This window comes from Aulonocara stuartgranti (genome assembly GCF_965226115.1).
Source record: "Aulonocara stuartgranti genome assembly, chromosome: 7".
NCBI lineage: Eukaryota > Metazoa > Chordata > Actinopteri > Cichliformes > Cichlidae > Aulonocara > Aulonocara stuartgranti.
Window position 1 is genome coordinate 38613102 of NC_138945.1, and position 18489 is coordinate 38631590.

At 39.3% G+C, this 18489-nt stretch overlaps 1 protein-coding gene across 2 annotated transcripts; it reads right to left on the bottom strand.

Annotated features, from left to right (window-relative positions):
• Window positions 1-755: 755 nt before the first annotated feature.
• On the bottom strand, window positions 756-14896 carry june (JunE proto-oncogene, AP-1 transcription factor subunit). Of its 2 annotated transcripts, none has more exons than XM_082540401.1 (2): window positions 14639-14896; window positions 756-6433 (listed from the first exon to the last, which is right to left on the bottom strand). In XM_082540401.1, the coding sequence occupies exon 2, from the start codon at window positions 6304-6306 to the stop codon at window positions 5263-5265; it is 1044 nt and encodes a 347-aa protein (XP_082396527.1). In that variant the 5' UTR covers window positions 6307-6433; window positions 14639-14896; the 3' UTR covers window positions 756-5262. The 2 variants fall into 2 exon arrangements, with proteins under 2 accessions (XP_082396527.1, XP_082396528.1); XM_082540402.1 differs by lacking the exon at window positions 14639-14896 and adding an exon at window positions 14409-14603.
• Between the last annotated feature and the right edge of the window lie 3593 nt (window positions 14897-18489).

Sequence of the window (18489 nt, forward strand, 5' to 3'; positions counted from 1 at the left end):
GGCAAAAAACCCTCCGAAGATAAATAGATGGATACACTGTGTGCTCAAAAGTATATGGACATCCTTGTTCACAACCTCTAACGGATTGGCTGCTCTTTGACAAGGATCTTTTCTTAGATCCTTAACAGTGCTGTAGGGGTCCTAAGGGTGGATTTTGGTGACTGTGGACTTTTCCTGTTTGCTGAGACCACAAAACATTTTTTCTAAACTTTGACTGAGTCCTGTGTTTCCTAAAAGCAACCATAGATTATATGAGTTATGATGGAGCCACTAGTAGTAGATAGATTTTGGACTGCAAAAATGTTTATGAAAGATTCACAGATGTTGGTCAACTCAACACATTTACCTCACTGTATTTATATAAAATTGAATCTTGTTACACTTTCTTTTATAACATTTTTGCTTGTTACGAAGGAGTTCTGCAGGTTTGAGGATTTCAGCATGTCTCAGTCTTCTGCTTCTCTTGAATATCTCAATATACAGTAAATCAAAACTGGGAAACGTAATAGGGAACCATCTGATGTGCAAATTTCCCCAAATTTCTCAACATGAAACTGAAAAAATGTCCCTAAAGGCCACAACAGAGACAACACTCCCTTTACATTTCAATGGATTTGGTACTTTCATTATGTGAACAGAACACCCAAGGACACTATTGTAAAATGAGTGTGATGTGCTTTATCTCTGTCATAAGGCAATCTCCAAAATCCCAGCTGCAAGTGTCTAAAAAAGAGAGAGAGAGAGAGAAGCAGCGGTTGAATGTTTCATCACTGGTATATTGACACAAACATCTGAACACAGCAGAACAAAGTGAAGCGTAATTAACACAAACCAATTTATAATAAATAGACACGAAGAGGTTGAACAAATCAGATTGTACATACACACATTTCAGTATATTAATAACAACAACTTTTATACATTTGTACAAAAATAGAATCATTAGAGACATCAAAAGCCTCTCTCAAGTTCAAAAAAATAAATATCTGCTTGACACTTGCCAACAGTATATTTGAGAGTCTCTGATTTGTCAAACACAAAACACGAACTCTAAAAGAAACATCTGTGAGCAGTAAATATTTCTGTCTGTCTTTGCAGTTACATGTTTTTCTGTCTGACAGCTGCAATCTGCAAACGTGATACAGATGCTGATTGGACAGTAAAGCCAGTGCAAAACAGAGTCTGAAATAGAAAGGGTCAATTAGCCTCATGGCTGCAAATGTGATAAAATATCAACCAGCACACTGCATAAACAACTACAGGATTGTTAGGTGAGTAAACAACTGTACGACTAGATTAAAAGCCCAGTCTGTTAACTTTTCACAATATAAATCTGAGGTGCACCCACATCCAAAACTTAGAAAATCCACAACAACGTGTACAGTTATCAATCAACAAGGTACCCTCACATGTAACACAAACTGTGGGCTGTATTCTTTGTATCTTGGAACCAGTTGTGATCTTTTAAATGTCTGTCATAAATCAGCTTTTAAAATCATACAAATTCAGTCAGGCAAAGTTTGGACCTTTGGGCCCACTAATGCCCACTAATCATCCTCAAGACCCCTCCAAACCCCCTAGGGTCCTCTGGAAAGCTATTAAAGACCTCAGGAAGTTTCACAAGGACTGAATTAACCTCTTTATGGACCTCATGGACCCCATCAGAGACCAGAATTTGAATATATACTCAGGGAAACTTGGCAAAATCATCAGTGATTCTCACGTACCTGTGCAATATTCTCAAGAATATTTATACAATTTTAAGGAAATCTGCCTGTCATTAAGAGCCTTCCCTCAAAGTCTACAGTCTAGTACCTTGCAAAATCCCATTAGGGCTCTCAGGATACCTGTTCTAGGAACTTATGCCCTGGTAGAGGCAAATACCTTGGGGAACTACAACCTATATCTAAGTCCACCAGAATTCATTCTAGTACCTGTACAACCCTTATAATGATCTCACCCCTCCAGCACCTCAGAGTTCTCCCAAAGGCATTATCAGTTTTGTCAAGGCCCTCAGAAATCCCATTAATGACATTGACTTCAGGACCTCAGAGCTGTCTGACCAAGGACAATTATTATCCTCAGACTTCTACCACTACAGACTTTTACAGTGTACTTAAGAAACCTACAAGGTCATTAAGGACATCTCAAAACTTTTCAAGTTCCAGTGTTTGTAGGATTTCTAGGTAAAGCTAAGCTCACCCAAGTATCTCTGGAAGCCCAGAAGGGAGACCAATATGGACCTCGGGATCTGCACCATCTGCAGAGGTTTTCCTATCCCTCCTTAAGGACCTCATTTCTGCAGAAACCTCAATCTTTAGATAAATATACATATGAAGAGCATTATTTTTCATACCTGAATATATCTGAGTGAATTTTCCTCCCTGTATGTTTTAATTACATTTAGAAATGTCCGTTTGACCTTGAATTGAATCTGAAATGTATTCACGAATGCTTTATTCCAGCATCCTCAGATGTATCGTTCTCTTTGTCAAAAAACCTTGGAGGCCCATTACAGCCAGGTGATAAAAGAGATTAAATTCTTTCTATGACAAAAATTTAAGAGTCAACAGAACATGTTTTCAGTCTAATTTTGTGGCACAAATCTATGAATATTTTTTATTTCCATCTATTTTTCCAGCATCAATGGGCTTCTATATAACCTGCTAACAAATGCACCAAATAAACTCACTTACATGAACCATTATTTTTTTTTATAAGATAAAAAGTAAGTCAGTAACAACATCAGAATAATGAATATTAGTCAACACTAATTTTCTTGTTTCACAATAGTATGAATATAAAACAGATATGAAACAATTCCTTTTCCATAATAACAGTTCATCATCTGCAGAAAAGTAAACAAAGAGTCAAATACCTTAACTTTTAAAAAAAATAATTAAATTCTTCCAACACGGGATTGTTTTGCACGCGGTCACACAAAGTTAAATGTGAAAACAAAAAGATTTAAATGATTTGGATTCCCTTTGCAAAGTTATACACATTTAAACTTAAAACAAGTGCAGATCTTACTGTGCACTTCCTTTGTTTGTAACTCAAGAAAAATCCCAGCAGATTACTCTGACAATCTTTCAAAAGTATTCATGAACACCAAAACTTGCATGTTTATGTTTGTCCCTCTGGAGCCATTCATTTGCATCTGGAACCATTAGCCTCTTGAATTTTCAAAACTGCCACCATTTTCCAAAATTGCTATTAATTCCAGCGTAGAAAAAAGCAATCTTTATGTGTCGAGAGTATAAAAGGTGGACATAGCGTTCATGTCTGAAGAATGAATCCAATGTGGAAAGACGTTCGAAATTCATCCTTTTTAACATCTACCAGGAAGCATCTGCTCTGGATGCAAAAACATATCCAGTCTGGCAGAAGTCTGAGGAAAAAGGATGTTTGAACTTGACCTCTCTAGACCCTAACCCTAACCCTTGCTGAATATATGAGCTCAGTCGCGGGTTTATCATCACTTTGAATAAATCCAAACATAAGTTAATTGTCTAAACTGTCTAAACTGGTCTTAAAGGAGGATTATTGAATAACAATCTGTAAGTCTTTAGCCAGGGTGTGCATGTGCACATACCGGTTTATGTGTGGTTTCATAGTCAGACCCACCCCATCGTCCGTCACATCTAGTTTCAAAACATTGAAGGCGGCAGTGAAATCTAGATGTGAAATCTTCCTCTAGAGGACTGAAAACAGGACCTCACAAACCAGTAGATGGTAAAAGATGAATACATACACCTTTTATCTTTTGAATTCCACATACTTGCCTTTGGGGAAGTCAAATTTACGCCTTTAAAGCTTCTTAAGAGCTACTTTGTTTCACATTTACAAAATTTTTTACAGTTTCAAACATAAAACACAGGTTAAACTGCAATTGAACTTTCATTAGGACAATGTAGCTAACACTGAAGAGACTGCTGAATATGATCCAAAGAAAGAGAGAGTTATATGTGTCAGACCTACAGGCGTCACATAAGCTGCACGTGCTGTGCAGGTTGAGAGATTATCCTTCTATAACCTTGATATGCATACTGCAAATGGTAGGCAGGTAGGGGTCAATCCAAGAAATCTAGTTGAAACAAAAGTACCTCAACAATTTATCCCCTGTTCACAAAAATTTTTGGAAAACAAAGTTGAGCTATGATACAAACAAAACTGAGGTGTAATTTAAGAGTGTAATTTTAAAGTGGACTTATATTTGGTCAAATGTGTATCTTTTTGTTTTTTTGCCACATTTGGTGGCCATCATGAATTTTCAAAAGGCTAATGATTACCTGTGAACATTTTGGTACTGATGAAGTACTTCTCTGGGAAAAACATAACTTTAATGTAATTTCTTTCTCAAAACACTTTGAAAAACCTCCATCAACAAATGTGACTTTGTAGGCCAGACTGGAGCTTAAAGAGTGATTAACATAATCAGACTACATACCTTTGCTTTAAAAACAGAGCTGTTGAAGTTGAAAGATATTGTTTGTAAAGAAGCCGGTCTTTAGTTGCATTAACACACTGTTATGAAATTAAAGAGATTAAACTGATAATCAGATTACAAAGCAAAAAAAAAACTAAATAATGCAGCACAGATCATGTTAAATGAAAATGATTAAAGAAAGTTTCTTCTGACCTTGAAAACAGATGTTTGTAAATTATGACAAGAAACCACAGTTACATTTCCTACTCTGTAAATAAAAGTAATCTGATTACATGAAAGAGTTTTTCATTTCATTTCGGTATTTTGATGCTATGATAAATCTTCTCAGCTCGCACTGTAAAAACAATATTTTTTAGATAATTTACTTCATCTGTAACATCTTAAATATGTTTTTAGTGTGAATAAAAAAAACAGAGGTGGAAGGTGTGATGTGTGAAAAATGTTGTGAGCGGTTCATAATAAATGTGGAAATCTGACAGTTTGTTCCACTTGTTAAACAAATGCATTGTGTGGAATCTGAACACTTTAAGTCTCAAATGTTGCCAGGTGTTCTTTAAGAAGTTGTCGTCCGTAATCCAAACCTTGCTTGCATTCTTCCATTTGCTTCCTTTCCAGTCTCCTCTGTAAAGCTCCGCCCCCTTTGGCTAGGTGACAGAGAGTTTCCGGGACTCTGAATGCCGTTAACATCCACCTATCCTTCTGGAGGCGTTGATGACACGAGCCGCTTACTCTCTGCTCGCTCCAACTGAAAGCACAAGCAAAATCTTAAAAGTAAATGGCCTCTTGGCATATTCTCGCGATGTCCCGCCTCCTCAGCAGCTGGAGTCCTCGCTGCCGGTGCCTCCTCCTCCGGCCTTGCTGGCAGCTGATGAGCTTACCGAAATCTGGCAGCCATTTGTGACGTGACTCATGACCTTCTGTTTCAGCTGAGCGACCTGTTCCCGTAGCATAGCGGCGGTGGAGGCCAGGTCCGAGTTCTGGCTCTTCAGGACTTTCACCTTCTCCTCCAGCCGTGAGATGCGCTCCAGCTTCCGCTTGCGACATTTAGATGCGGCAATCCGGTTGCGAAGTTTCTTGCGTTCTGCTTTGATTCGCTCCTGTGTCTCCAGGTCGATTGGCGAGAGCGACGGTGGCGAGGTGGGGTCCCCTGCAGGATGAGGGACCTCAGGGACAGTCTGCGGGGCATCCAGGCCTCGAGGGTGTGGCTGAGGTGCTCCACCTCCACCGTGGCCTGAGCCTCCACCATATGCCATCTGCCCTCCAGAGTATGGCATCTGGCCCGGGTTGTAGCTGCTCAGGTTGGTGTAGATGGGCATATCTCCGCCTGACATCAGATTCCTCTGGTAGGACGCCTGCAGGGAGACACTAGAGGATGAAGGCGGAGACATGGGCCCACCTCCAACCAGCTGGTTCTGCTTGTGAAGGTCTGCCAGCGCCTTGACAAAGCCATCAGCAAATCCTTCTTGCTCGTTGGTGGCCTGGTTGCGGTACATGAAGGGATTGGTGGAGTTTGGCACCGGGCTGGTGGTGACCAGCCCCTGGTTGGACTGAATGATCAGGTGCTCCAGATCTGGGGACGCCAGCTTTAGCAGGTTCATGTCTGCTGAGGATGCTGCAGAGGACGCTGCTGATGTCATCAAGGAGCTGTTGCTAGCCAGCCCCAGGATGTTGGGGTTCCCACCCCTCCCTCCTGCTCCACCACCACTGGGGAAGTGGTGACTTCCTGCCATTGACATGGCTTTCTTACTCATCAGCATCTTGTTTCCCGAGTAGCGCTCGTATTCGGCGATCTGGCTGAAGCCGGGCACAGCGGGGGAGTCATCGTGGTAGAAAGGAGTCTCCATCTTGGCCGTCATTGACAGAGAGGCGTCTCAGAAGAAATCTTCATAATCAGATTAACCTGAATATGAGAGCTGATTGAAACGTTCCACTGACGTCTGCGTCTGGAGGATGAAGGCAAGACGAAGAGAAGAAAAAGAGTTCCTGCAGGAGGAAGAAACATGTCTGTGAGAGGAAGAGGAGGACCAAAACAACAGGACAATCACTACCCCTCACCTCTCATTCTCCTGCTCTGTTTGTGGGTTCATTTCACCCTGAGCTAAGGCTGAAGGAACACAGCCACCTCTAATTTGACAATCATGCTCACCATCTTTTCTATTTCAGAAATGTATTTTCATGACATCAAATATGTGTCTGCATTCACGTCTTCATACTGTTTGTATCCTTGTTTGTTCCTGATTTTACAGACAACATGCCTCACTGCATTATGACTCAGTGATGTTCATCAGAAACAAAAATGTTTTAATAGCACTTGCATATCCAGCTCCAAACTTAACTACACCTTGTTCTGAAAATATGCTCAGTTGTATGGCCTCTAAACTTGACAGATTATTGCTTGTAAATATTTCGTTTACAAAAAAATTGGATTAAAGCTTCTTTTCAGTTGTCTGTGCTATCAAAAAACCAAGAGGTTTAATTTACAAGCAAATTAAAGGCACACGGGTTTTCTAATTGTATGAATAATGAGAAATATGTTCTTCTTATTTTAGTCCTGATGATTATTTCCAAATACACCCTCCTGCACTGTAGCCAGTCGTCCTTGTTCTACTCTGCAGTCTCTGTGAGCTCAGCACATGAACCAGCTCTCCACCTGTTGCAGGTTCTGGTTAGGGTGATGCTTGAAGTCCCAGCAGAGCAGAACAAAGAAGCCATTGCCAGCTGCAGTCCAGGAGGGTGGAGTTGGAGTCCATCTAAACATGGGATGAGAAACTGAAAGAAATGAAAAACTGTCATATCAGCAACCCAACCAGTGTTTCCCACTAATGTGAGTTCTTCATAGTAACATCTCTAACTGATCAGCTAACCCTATAGCAATAATATGAGCTGCTAAAATTCTCTAAAAACCAAGAAAAAGTTCTCCTTTACAAGAGGCTACACTGGTGGATTCTTTATGAAAAGAAAGGAGCCCCACAATTCACAACACACAGTGTTCTACACTTTATACTTACAAGCTGCTGATATGTTTCTGACCTCCAACGACAGGCTGTTACACTTAGACCTAAATTCAATATGCTGCTGTAATAAAATCTGTTTCCTTGCAAGTTGTCGCTTTCTGAGAACAGCAAATATTTGTGAGTCTTAATAAAGGCAGTTGGTGCAGTGGGTCATCTCTCCTGGGAGACGGGGGAATATGAGTGGACAGGATGAGCAACTAATGTAACTATGACAAACATTTCCACTTTTAAAAGGCAACAAACGTCTACACTTGGAGGATGATCCTAAAGCAAATCCACCATGATCCTTGCATGGGTCTTCAGTAAGGCTGTTACGGTGTAAAAACTAGAGCTGGCTAAGTAAACGATACAGGATCCTGTCAAAAAACAGTTATTACAGAGTGTCTTACACATCCCTGATTATGTCGAGATTTCCCTCCAAAGGTGAGATTTACAGCTTGTTTAAACTTGTTCACTGGGCTGCTCCACTAGTGAAACCTTTATATGACGAGCACTGATGGTCTGATAGAAAGGAGCAGATGTACTCCTGAGAAGAAAGCTCAACGTTAACATGACCGTTGCTCACTGCAGGAATCCATCATGCTGTAAACATTACAGAGGAGTCTGTTTCAGGTATTTATTGAAGTCTCATTAAATGGACAAGCTGTCGCCTCGTTCTCTTTCAGCAGATTTGCAGACGTGGGTGAAAAAAATGACCGTACATGCGCTCAAGTTTGAAAATCCTGGGATTTCTTGGGCAATTTTTTCCAAACTATAATGTCTGATTGTGTGAAGTGATTTTAGTGAAACTTCACTTTTGAATTGATTGAATACTTTTGTAGTATGCAGTATTTTTTGTAGATGCTTTGTGTGAGCTATTCTACTTGCTGTTATAGGTTTTGTTTGACATTTTGGCTGCTGCTACAGTATTTTATCAACTTTTGGGAAAAATAAAGCATGTCTCATATCCTATGAGTTACTGACTCAGAGAGTCAATTCAGGTCAGTTCAAACTTTACCAGCATGTGTATGGTCGTGTATTTTTAAAGTTTCTATCTCTGCAGCAAGAGGAGCTGAAGCGACTACACGACAGTGAGCTAATTTACTCAGAATCTGACCGGTCTGAATGCCTGCAACAAGATCAGCTGCACTCACTCCTTGAATCGTCTTTGGATGATACACCCAGTCATACCAAAGCTTGGAAAATAACCATTTGTGTTCTAGGATATAAATGTCATAGATTTGAAGAAAACATTGCACAACCATTTTTTCCCAAACCACAACATTTTCTAAACCTAACTCATTAGCTTTGATAACAAGTGACTTCTTATCAGTAATTAATGATACATTAACGATCACCTAAACTGAGTGTAAAAATCAGTCATGGAATGACCCGACTTGTGGTCTCTGGTGTGAGCAGTGAAATGATTCATTCGACTGAAATTAGGGCTGTTCCTGACATTTAATTTGTGTTTTGTATCAGGAGGGAAACTAACACTAGGAAAACAATGAAAACTGGGCACATTCCAACAGAATGCGGTTAAACATCGGTCGTACAAATACTGCATGGGAATTTACGAACCATTTGAAATCATTATTCACCTCCCCCAATAATTACTGTTTTAAATGTCACTGAAGAGTGGGAAACTTTGTCTAATGTGTTACGCTGCTCACACGCAATGCTAAATTAATTTGCCGAGCGTTGCTAATGTCAGTATGGCTAGCACATGTGGCTCTCCGTCCTTGCATGCTTCCACGTGCCTTGTGGTTAATGTGGTTTTCATTTTGCTTCAGTTCTTATGTCAGCTTACTCTGACACCACTGATGTCCTGCAAACCCGATCTGGTTGGTGCGGATGCCAAACTTCGCACATTTACATCCTCTTGTCAGAAAAAGGAGGGCCCTCCGTCTGTCAGCGAAGGTCGGCTTTTATCAAAATAATTAACTTAACCAGCTGGCATTTCTGGCACTGACCAGCAAGAGCAGCAAATTTAAAAGTCAAATTTGTCAAATATGTATGTGGACACGATGAAACTGGACAGATAAGATTTAATTTCATTAGATTAGAGTTTGAGGCTATTTCATGAACTGTGTTTAGGGTTGCCAGGTTGGGTTGACAGATGGGTTAGATATATAGATTTCTTGGAGATGGTTTTGAAATAGGAGAGAAAGCTGGGGAATATGAGAGTGCTGGTGGGCATGGATAAACCCTCCAGAGATAATATCAAAGCACGTGTAAGCAGAGGACCATGGATTTATTTATTTTGTTGACAGCAGTTTGAGAGCGTTTTTAGAATATTTTATATTAAATATTAGAGATAAGTGTTGCACCTGTCTGAATGGATTGAAGTCTTTGTATTTTAATGCTTCATTTCTTCTCTCTGTTTATCTGGCTTTACTGTGTGGGTAAAACAACAGTGTGTATTCTATATATAACAAGTGTTGTTGGAGCTTTACCCCTTTCAGTTCTTAACCTCTTCTCCGAGTCCAGAAAGACAGAAACCTCTAGTCTGTTTCCACAAAAGGGCAACACATGGGTCTGAAAATATTTTTTGCTGAAAAGGAAACACAGTGGTCGAGTTTGAGTTACACGGAGAGACAAATAACCAACACAGTGACAAGCGTCACTGTAATTCCTGAATCCTTTTCATGAATAAAAAAAAAGAAATTACAAAAACATCCCCTCTATCCTTTAACCTCAACAGTTCAGATGCAGTGTGTGTCATGTGGTGACGAAACTGACCACGAGGCGAGACGCTTGAGGAACTGATTCAGCTCAGGTCCACCGTCACCTCGACTCTTTGCTTCCTTATAATTTAATCAGAGCAGCATATTGAGAAATAAGAGAAAAAACCCTCAGAGTAAGAAACAGCAGTCAAGGTCATGCGTGAGGAAGATCTCCCCACAGGAGAGGAGTGAAAACGTCAGATAGAAGTTAGTGTGATAATCACGGGCTGCACACAGGTGATTATCTGAGCTCAGGTGACTAACAGCAGCCCAGCACGATGAGTCTGAAGCTTACAAAGACAAACAGGCTAATGTGACATTGATGCAACTCTTAAAGTTAAAACAAGGGACAACAGGCGTCACTTGATGCTTAAGCTAATGCAAAAACAGCTTAAACATCATGGCTCTGAACATACTGGAACTTCTAAGACTTTGAATTTTTATATTCTATTCTATCAGCTTTTAAAGTATGTCTGGTCTGAGATGTTGAACCAGTAAGAGCGATCTGGTAGGCTCACATGGATGCATATTGTTATGATTATTTAGTGTCTGTAGCATCATTGTCTCCAGACTTTTCAGTCTGGAGACAACACCTAAAACAAAGTTTTAAAATAAGTGGTAACTGTTTTATTTAACCCAGCCTATAATCTATTTCTCAATCTTGCTGAATAATGATCATATAAAACAAATTTTACGTTCATTATTAATACTGGTAGAAAACATGTGAAGATTATGTGTATGATTTGAACTTGGGTTTGCTCATTTCAGTTTAGTTTTTACTGTAAAAGTTTACTTTTTAAAATTTATTTTATTTATTTTAATTTATTTAATCAGTCTCAGTTTTAGTCTTTTTAATTCTTAATTTGTCTTAAATTATTTATTTTATGCAGGGTTTCTCTCAAGGTTTTAGCAAAGTCAGAATAGACATTACAGCCTGATCTCACGGCAACAAAACATGAAATGGTGACAAAAAAGCAACCTGTTTATTTGTGTTCATGGACACAAACGGTCACGTGTTTTCATGTCAGTCAGTCCACGTGATGAGAACTGGTGTTCAGGGAAAAACAAAGCAAACAGAAAGACGAGAAAATTCATGACCAGAAACAAATCAGTAGATTCGAGACTTTGATTATTTCACAAGCTGTTGGGTAATTACAGTAAAACAGCTTTGTGATGGCAGTTGAGAGTCAAATCTTTAAAAAAAAAATGCTTGAAAGCATCATCGGGCAGCTTGTGAATCCACATTTTACCAAATTCACAAAAGCGAGAACTACAGATATGTTTTATTTTATTTCAGTTATCCAAAATCATCTCAGCAAAAATATTTTTCCAAATCTCCTTTTTATCTTTATTTCCATCAACAAGAGTGAAATTAGTTAGTTTTTAGATCAGTTTTAGCTTCCTTTACCTTCAACCTGCATAGGTGGAGTTTTTGTCCTTTATTAAAAAGGAACTTGCAAATGACCACAACAGTAGCCTGAAGGTGCTTTATATCATAAGGTAAAGACTACGTTAACTCACAGAATTAAAATAAAAATTAGAATAAAAATAAAAAAATGATTAAAAAGTAAAAAGCAAGCAGTTGGCGACAGTGGGAAAGATAAACTAATTTTTAACAGGAAGAAACCTCTGGGAGACCCAGGCTCAGGGAGGAACAGCCAACTGCTGTGATTGGTTGTGGATGAGGGGAAGACATATGAGACCAGACAGATGAAAAACCATATTCAGGAACACAAAAAACCACAGAGGAGCCAGAAAACTACAGATTATAAGATGTGACAGTTTTCACAAACTCATTTTGGTTTTCATTGCACAGCACGTAGTTTGAAACGATGACAGCCTAGTCCTGTCACATGTCATGTAACATTTGAGTGCTACGCCCACAAATACTTTTCCCTTTTTTAAACATTTTCAATCCACACAAAAACACTAAAACATTGTCAAGAGCTCACCAAAGCAACACATGCCATTGTAACCCTACCCAGATAGAAATGTTAGCTAGTCATAAGCCTTTTGTTTTTCAAAAGCTCTATTTTCAGTTCCTTTAAATCCTGTTTACATTTGGACAAAAGGAAAAAATACACAAGAAAGGTTATACAAAATGCCCATATATGTGTGGACAGGGCTTGAGAGGTCATGCTAGATTAGTCTGAAACTGTCTAAACATGAAGAGGTGGCACGAGAGTGCGACGGCCATCTTCTACATTTATGCCCCAAACTGTTAAGATTGCACTGCCCTTCACATCTAGCTCTGGGCTTCAAAGAGAGTCTGGCAACCATTCACAGCATAAATGGGTGGGGATGGATCTGACTGATAACATTATAAATCCCACCCTGAGAAAATATGTTCACAGCTCGTATGCCATGTGAACTTATTTTGTTTCACTTTTGAGCAAGTGGGCATCGTTTTTCGAGTTTTGCATCTCCAGCTCCAGTATGAACCCACCACTTATTCCACTGTACGAGCTGGGAAAGCACTGGAATACATCAGCATTTCCATGCTTCCTCCCACCTACAGACATTTAACTCCTTCTTCCAGCCCTCGCCTCAATGCTCCTAAACAAAGCAAGGCGCCTTCCCCACTGTCATCGTTAGTTAGAGAGCAGCGTTTAGAAATCTGGACATCCCACTTTCTTTTACAGACAAAGCAGATGTTTCTAGAGCAACGTCACCCACTTCCAAGGTGCATAAAGAAGAGCATTATTCTAAAAAGGTATAGAAAACAGCCAACCTTACACATTCATGTGCATATGCACCAGTAATCCTCGATGTGATTAGTTGTTTTCTGTACATGTCCTATTTAAAATGTTGGCTGTAATTTGTTTTATAGCTGACTGATGAGGTCAGAAATGTGTTGGTCAAACGGTAAAGTTCTTACTACTGCAAGTTAACTTCCTCCACAGAACTCCAGCTAACATTCGAATGTTTCTCAAAACTGGCAGGGAAGCTTTCAACAACACAACACAAACACAACTCTGACTGTCTTTAGTCCAAAAACAACACAACACTTGAGCTGGAAGTGAACGTCAGCTCGAAAACATTAGTTACGCCACTTTAGCTGCAGAAACCAGCAGAAACAGTAGACCTGCTTAATGTCACAATTTAATGAACCACACTGAGAATAAGTAAGTCCAGCTTTAACAATGTGTCTTATTACATGTGATTAACCAACACAGTGGCACAAAGAGGTACAAAACCCAATATGTTTTCACTTTACAGACATTTCCATGCATGTGTAGTCATGCTGTTAAGACAAGATACAGGTCATTATTCCCAAAGGTCAGAAGATCCCTGTGTTACAGCAGCCGAAACATTAAACACAGCCTGCAGCAAGTAGAGTAGTTAAAAAACAAAACAAAACAAAACAAAACAAAAACACTATGACAAAACAAAATAGCTCCATGAGGTAAAAAAAAAAACCAGAGGAGCTGTAAAACAGCAAAAAAAAGAAAAGAAAAAAAAAGGAGCTCAAAAGATAAAAAATAAAAAACTTTGCAAATTAAAAAAAAAAAAGTATAAGAGTATAATAAAATAAAATGGGTCTATACCGTAAATTTGCTCAAAAAAGGGTGTCTGGACCCCGGACCTCTCTTTGCATCTCAGATCAAAAGCACAGTCACAGCTGGAAACTCCCAATCACACCCAACACAGCAGTTTATTATTATTATTATTATTATTATTATTATTATTATTATTATTATTATTATTATTATTATTATTATTATTATTATTATTAATAATAATAATAATAATGTTATTTGTGGCCAATGAAAATCACTGCCCTCTGCTGGACACACGACTTCCTAAACGACCTCCAGTGCAGTGTTCTTCCTTATTTATCATCCAACATGTTCACATTTTCCACAAACTCTCCCAAATCCGATGGTAACGTAACTACTCAAACTTCATAACTACTTAACTATTTTAATTTTCTACCGCTTGTCACAGCTGCCTCCCCGCTTCTAATCCCAGCACTGTGCGGCGTGTTAGTCAAAAAGCTGATTTTTTTTAAACATAGAATAAAGAAATATGAAGTGCGCAACAGTTCATTAAACCAGCTGCAGCATTCAAACCCTGCTTACATGTTACAGTAGATGTGACAGTGATGAATATAAATCCCAGTAAGCAGTGAAACAGTCGTCATATCACACCGAAGCTCGTTAATAGGAAGGTCAAACACCTTCATCCTCCTCAATGCTGTGTAAGCTATAATTTATAATAACAGGTAGTTTTCAGTACCGACACTCTGATCAGTCCTCTCCTCTCAGGACTTCATCAGGTGAAGTTCCGTCAACTTCAGACCGGGTGAAACCAGCGCGAGGCATCATTAACACTACCATCATCATCCTCCCCCTCCTCATCACCGTCCTAACCGACCGCGGCTCGGTGTCTCATCTAAAAAAGTCCAGCATGACGAGGCTGGGAGGCGATGAGAGCGGGAATAATGTCTGATAAAGGCTGATACTCACAGAGAGACAGGGAGAGCTGCTGAACCATCCGAGAGCAGAGAGACTGACTCAGAGAGAGAGCGAGGAAGAGCGGCTGAAGTCTCTCTCCATCACAAAGTGACTCACTCTGACGCTTTCTGCTCCTTATCTCTCCAACGCGCCTCTAATGAGCGCCTTTATTTATACACTGACATACTTCACACGGGGAACATATATATGTGATATATATGAGCCGTGAAAGGTTGAAAGCCGTGCCTCACAGGTTGGTAAATTGATGGACCCCCGAAAAAGAACCCCCCACACCGACTCTTCCTCTAACGTCCGCTTGAGGATGACTCCCCCTGAATCAGTCCCTTACACTCCCTTACAACCTGATTCTGAGAGGGGTTTGGACTCCACTCTGACCTCACGCATGACCTTTCCTGGACGTAATTTAGCTTTTTTTTTTTTTTATCCCCGACATTATCTCACACTTGTCACTTTTAATCTGTCATCTCACATATATAGGTGTACATGTTCACTTATACAAAATTTGATATTTTCTACTTTTGAAATACAAAAGAGGCTCAGCTGTGGAGGCTGGAGGGGTTGGTAGTGGAGTAAATTATTTGACCTTTTTGGTACATAAGAGACCCAAATTGTACAAGTCACAGATGTTTGTGCTTTATTTGATTCATGAATTCAGTTTGATGATTAATGATCCACAGTGTGGTGGCTTACAGGTACGCCTGATCCCGGGAGGAAATCAAACAAACTGAACATGGAAGCAGCTAAAAGTCGCTTTTATTAATAAAAATTACGTCGCTTGGTTAACTTTAGGCATTGAGGACTTGGTTATTCTGATTCAGTAAATTGATGCCTTCTTGCTTTTCCTACACACAATTTGCACGTATGACATAAAACTACACAAATAATACACAACAAATTTGTGCTCACTGTCCTGAAGAATCTGTATAATTAGTTTCTGTGAAAAACAAAACTTTACTTTTTTGTGGACTGTAAGACTGGACTGTAATTACACATCCTTCTAACAACTGTGCAAAGAGTCTTTTTTTTATCTGTTACTCATAACTCAGGCTTAGATATATCACACCCACTGATCGACCGGACCAGTCCCACAACTAAAAAGCAAATATTCACAAAAAAAGTCATGAAAAGTAAACTATTGGTTTGTGTTTATGGATTTAAATTGTCAGGTTTCAGTGTAAGTCAACGGGACTGACTCATCCAGAAAGTTGTATATTTTAAAGCGTGTCACAAAGTGTCAGAGTGTCGTTGATGGTTAATTTATTTTTCTTACAGTTAAGTGGAAAAGTGAAAAACCTTAAGCTTTATTTTAACAGTTACTGAAAGATGTTTCAATGATCAGTAGTTCATGCAACAGTAAAAAGTGTGACAGCCAACCCCGGTCCATCCTATATTTATATATATCCCTGCAGGGAATGTGTCGTAACGGCAGCCGTGAAAACAGATTCTTAAGGGAACTGGGAACAGTTACATTTTACAGTTACATAAGAAAGTTGTTTTTAGTGTCTACAAAGTAACTGATTTTAAATTAATAACTTAGTAAAGAAGAATTCAAATGATTTGTGAAAATCTGTCAAATTTTAGAACCAAAACTGGGTCTGTGGTGTGAGCAGCAAAATGATTCCAACCTCCAAATAAGCGTTTTTCACCAGTTAAAAGAGGAAAATATTTATTTTGTGTATGTGGCTATAAACAAGTGCATACATGATTGTGGTCAGGTTGAAAAAAATATGCCAAATACAGAGCAATACAAAAGTGGCCCAGACCAATAAAACCAGAGCATAAAGCTTGTAAAAAAACAAAACAAAACAAAAACTATATATGTTTAGACAGCCTATAAAGACATACAAGAATATTCTCATTTTGCGTTTTAAGAAAATCAAGTGCCATTTTACAGTATGTCTCCATGTTTGACAGTTTGTTGTTCCACTTTCAGTGAATCTAATAAGTAAAAAAAAACTTATTGTGTTTGGTTTTTCTGTAATTTTCTGACTCTTCGTTGGGCCTGTTGTAGCCTCAGTTTTAGCCAGTTTATGTTACCTCTTCACAGGTGATTCAGTTTCCGTTCTGCAGACTTTGGAGGACGTACATAATTATAACTTTTGTGTATATCAGTTAAGCTATGTGTTTATCTGTGTTTACTTAACTTTTCTTCTTATGCCTCTATAACATCTTTCACCTTTCTGTCATTCAACTAAAAGTTAATTTAACTGAAGAAAGTAAGCAAGTCTGCAAACACCATTTTAAAGAGTGAGAGTGCTTTGAGGTGTTCATATCCTCTTTAATTTATTTTTAATACTTTTATGCTGCTGTATCTTCTTCCATGAAGGTTTAAATATAATTTTAAAGAATTCTCCACACTGCCGGAAACATCAGTCTGATGTAAAAGCACCAAATTACCTTGAAGTCGAGCGAGGTTACAGTACAGTGGATCAGACCTCTCTGACATCAGTGGGAACAGATGCATTAATCAACAGACAGATTTAATTAAAAATACTATTAAATAATAGATGATAGATGAGTAATGATATGAGATCTGATCATGTTGTGATTTGAAACTGTTTCTGTTGATAAGTAAACATGATTGAGCCTCGCTGTATTCAGCCAACAGCCTAAAGACAAGCTGACAAATAACCACAGTGTGTGTGTGTGTGTGTGTGTGTGTGTGTGTGTGTGTGTGTGTGTGTGTGTGTGTGTGTGTGAGGACAGATCAGTGTGTTTTACTTGGCAACCAAAGTAATTACTGTTCTTACCGTAGGTGGAGCAGCCAACACACACATACAAAATGTTCAATGCCTGTTCAGAAGATGATGAACTGAGTCTTCCTTCAGCTCAGAGGAGCGTGCTGGAGACCACAACACAAGCATATTTAGATATCTGTAAAAAATAATTGTGAAAAAAGTATTTGCCCCCAGCCTGATTTCTTAGTTTTCTTGTTATTTTAACCAACCTCTTTCAGTGCACCATAGGGCAGCTGTGGCTACAATGTAGCTTACCATCACCAGTGTGTGAATGTGTGTGTGAATGACTGAATGTAGTGTAAAGCGCTTTGGAGTCCTTAGGGACTAAGTAAAGCGCTATACAAATACAGGCCATTTACCATTTAACCTGGCCCTGTGCGAAAGTCTTTACCCTCTTTGTAAAATCACTTTTTAGAAAGCTGAGTTCAAGTTCATTAGCCACACCTATTACTGCGAGACCTGTTGAGCCAAGGAATCACTTAAACAGAACCTGTCTGACAAAGTGAAGCAGGTTAAAAGATATCAAAAAGTAACATGACAGTTTCATTCTACTGTCTAGAAACATCAAAGCCACTCTGGTCAGTCTGGAAAGTGTTACGAAGCAGTTTCTCAGGTTTGGGACTCCATTGAACCATGGTGAGAGCCATCATCTACACATGGAGAAAACCTGGAACAGTGATGAGCCTTCCCTTCTAGGAGCCTACCAACATAATACAAGAGAGCACCAGTGACTCATCCAGGAGGCCACAGGAGAACGCACAACAGCATCGAAAGAACTACTGACCTCACCTGTCTCAGATAAGTTCATGAGTCACCAATAAGACCGGGCAAAAATGGCCTCCATGGGAGAGTTTAAAGAGAAAGCCACTGCACTGCTGTCCAGAAAGAACACAGAGGCTCGTCTCACGTTTGCATCTTGATGATCCCCAAAACTTCTGGGAAAATACTCTGTGGTCTGACGAGACGAAAGCTGAACGACTGAAAGATTGTCAACGACAATCTTTCCTAGCACATTAGAGAGGCCCCTTCACTGTCCACTTTTAAAACACGTCTTAAAACCCATTTTTACTCTTTGGCTTATGACACAGTCTGACCCTGATTTTA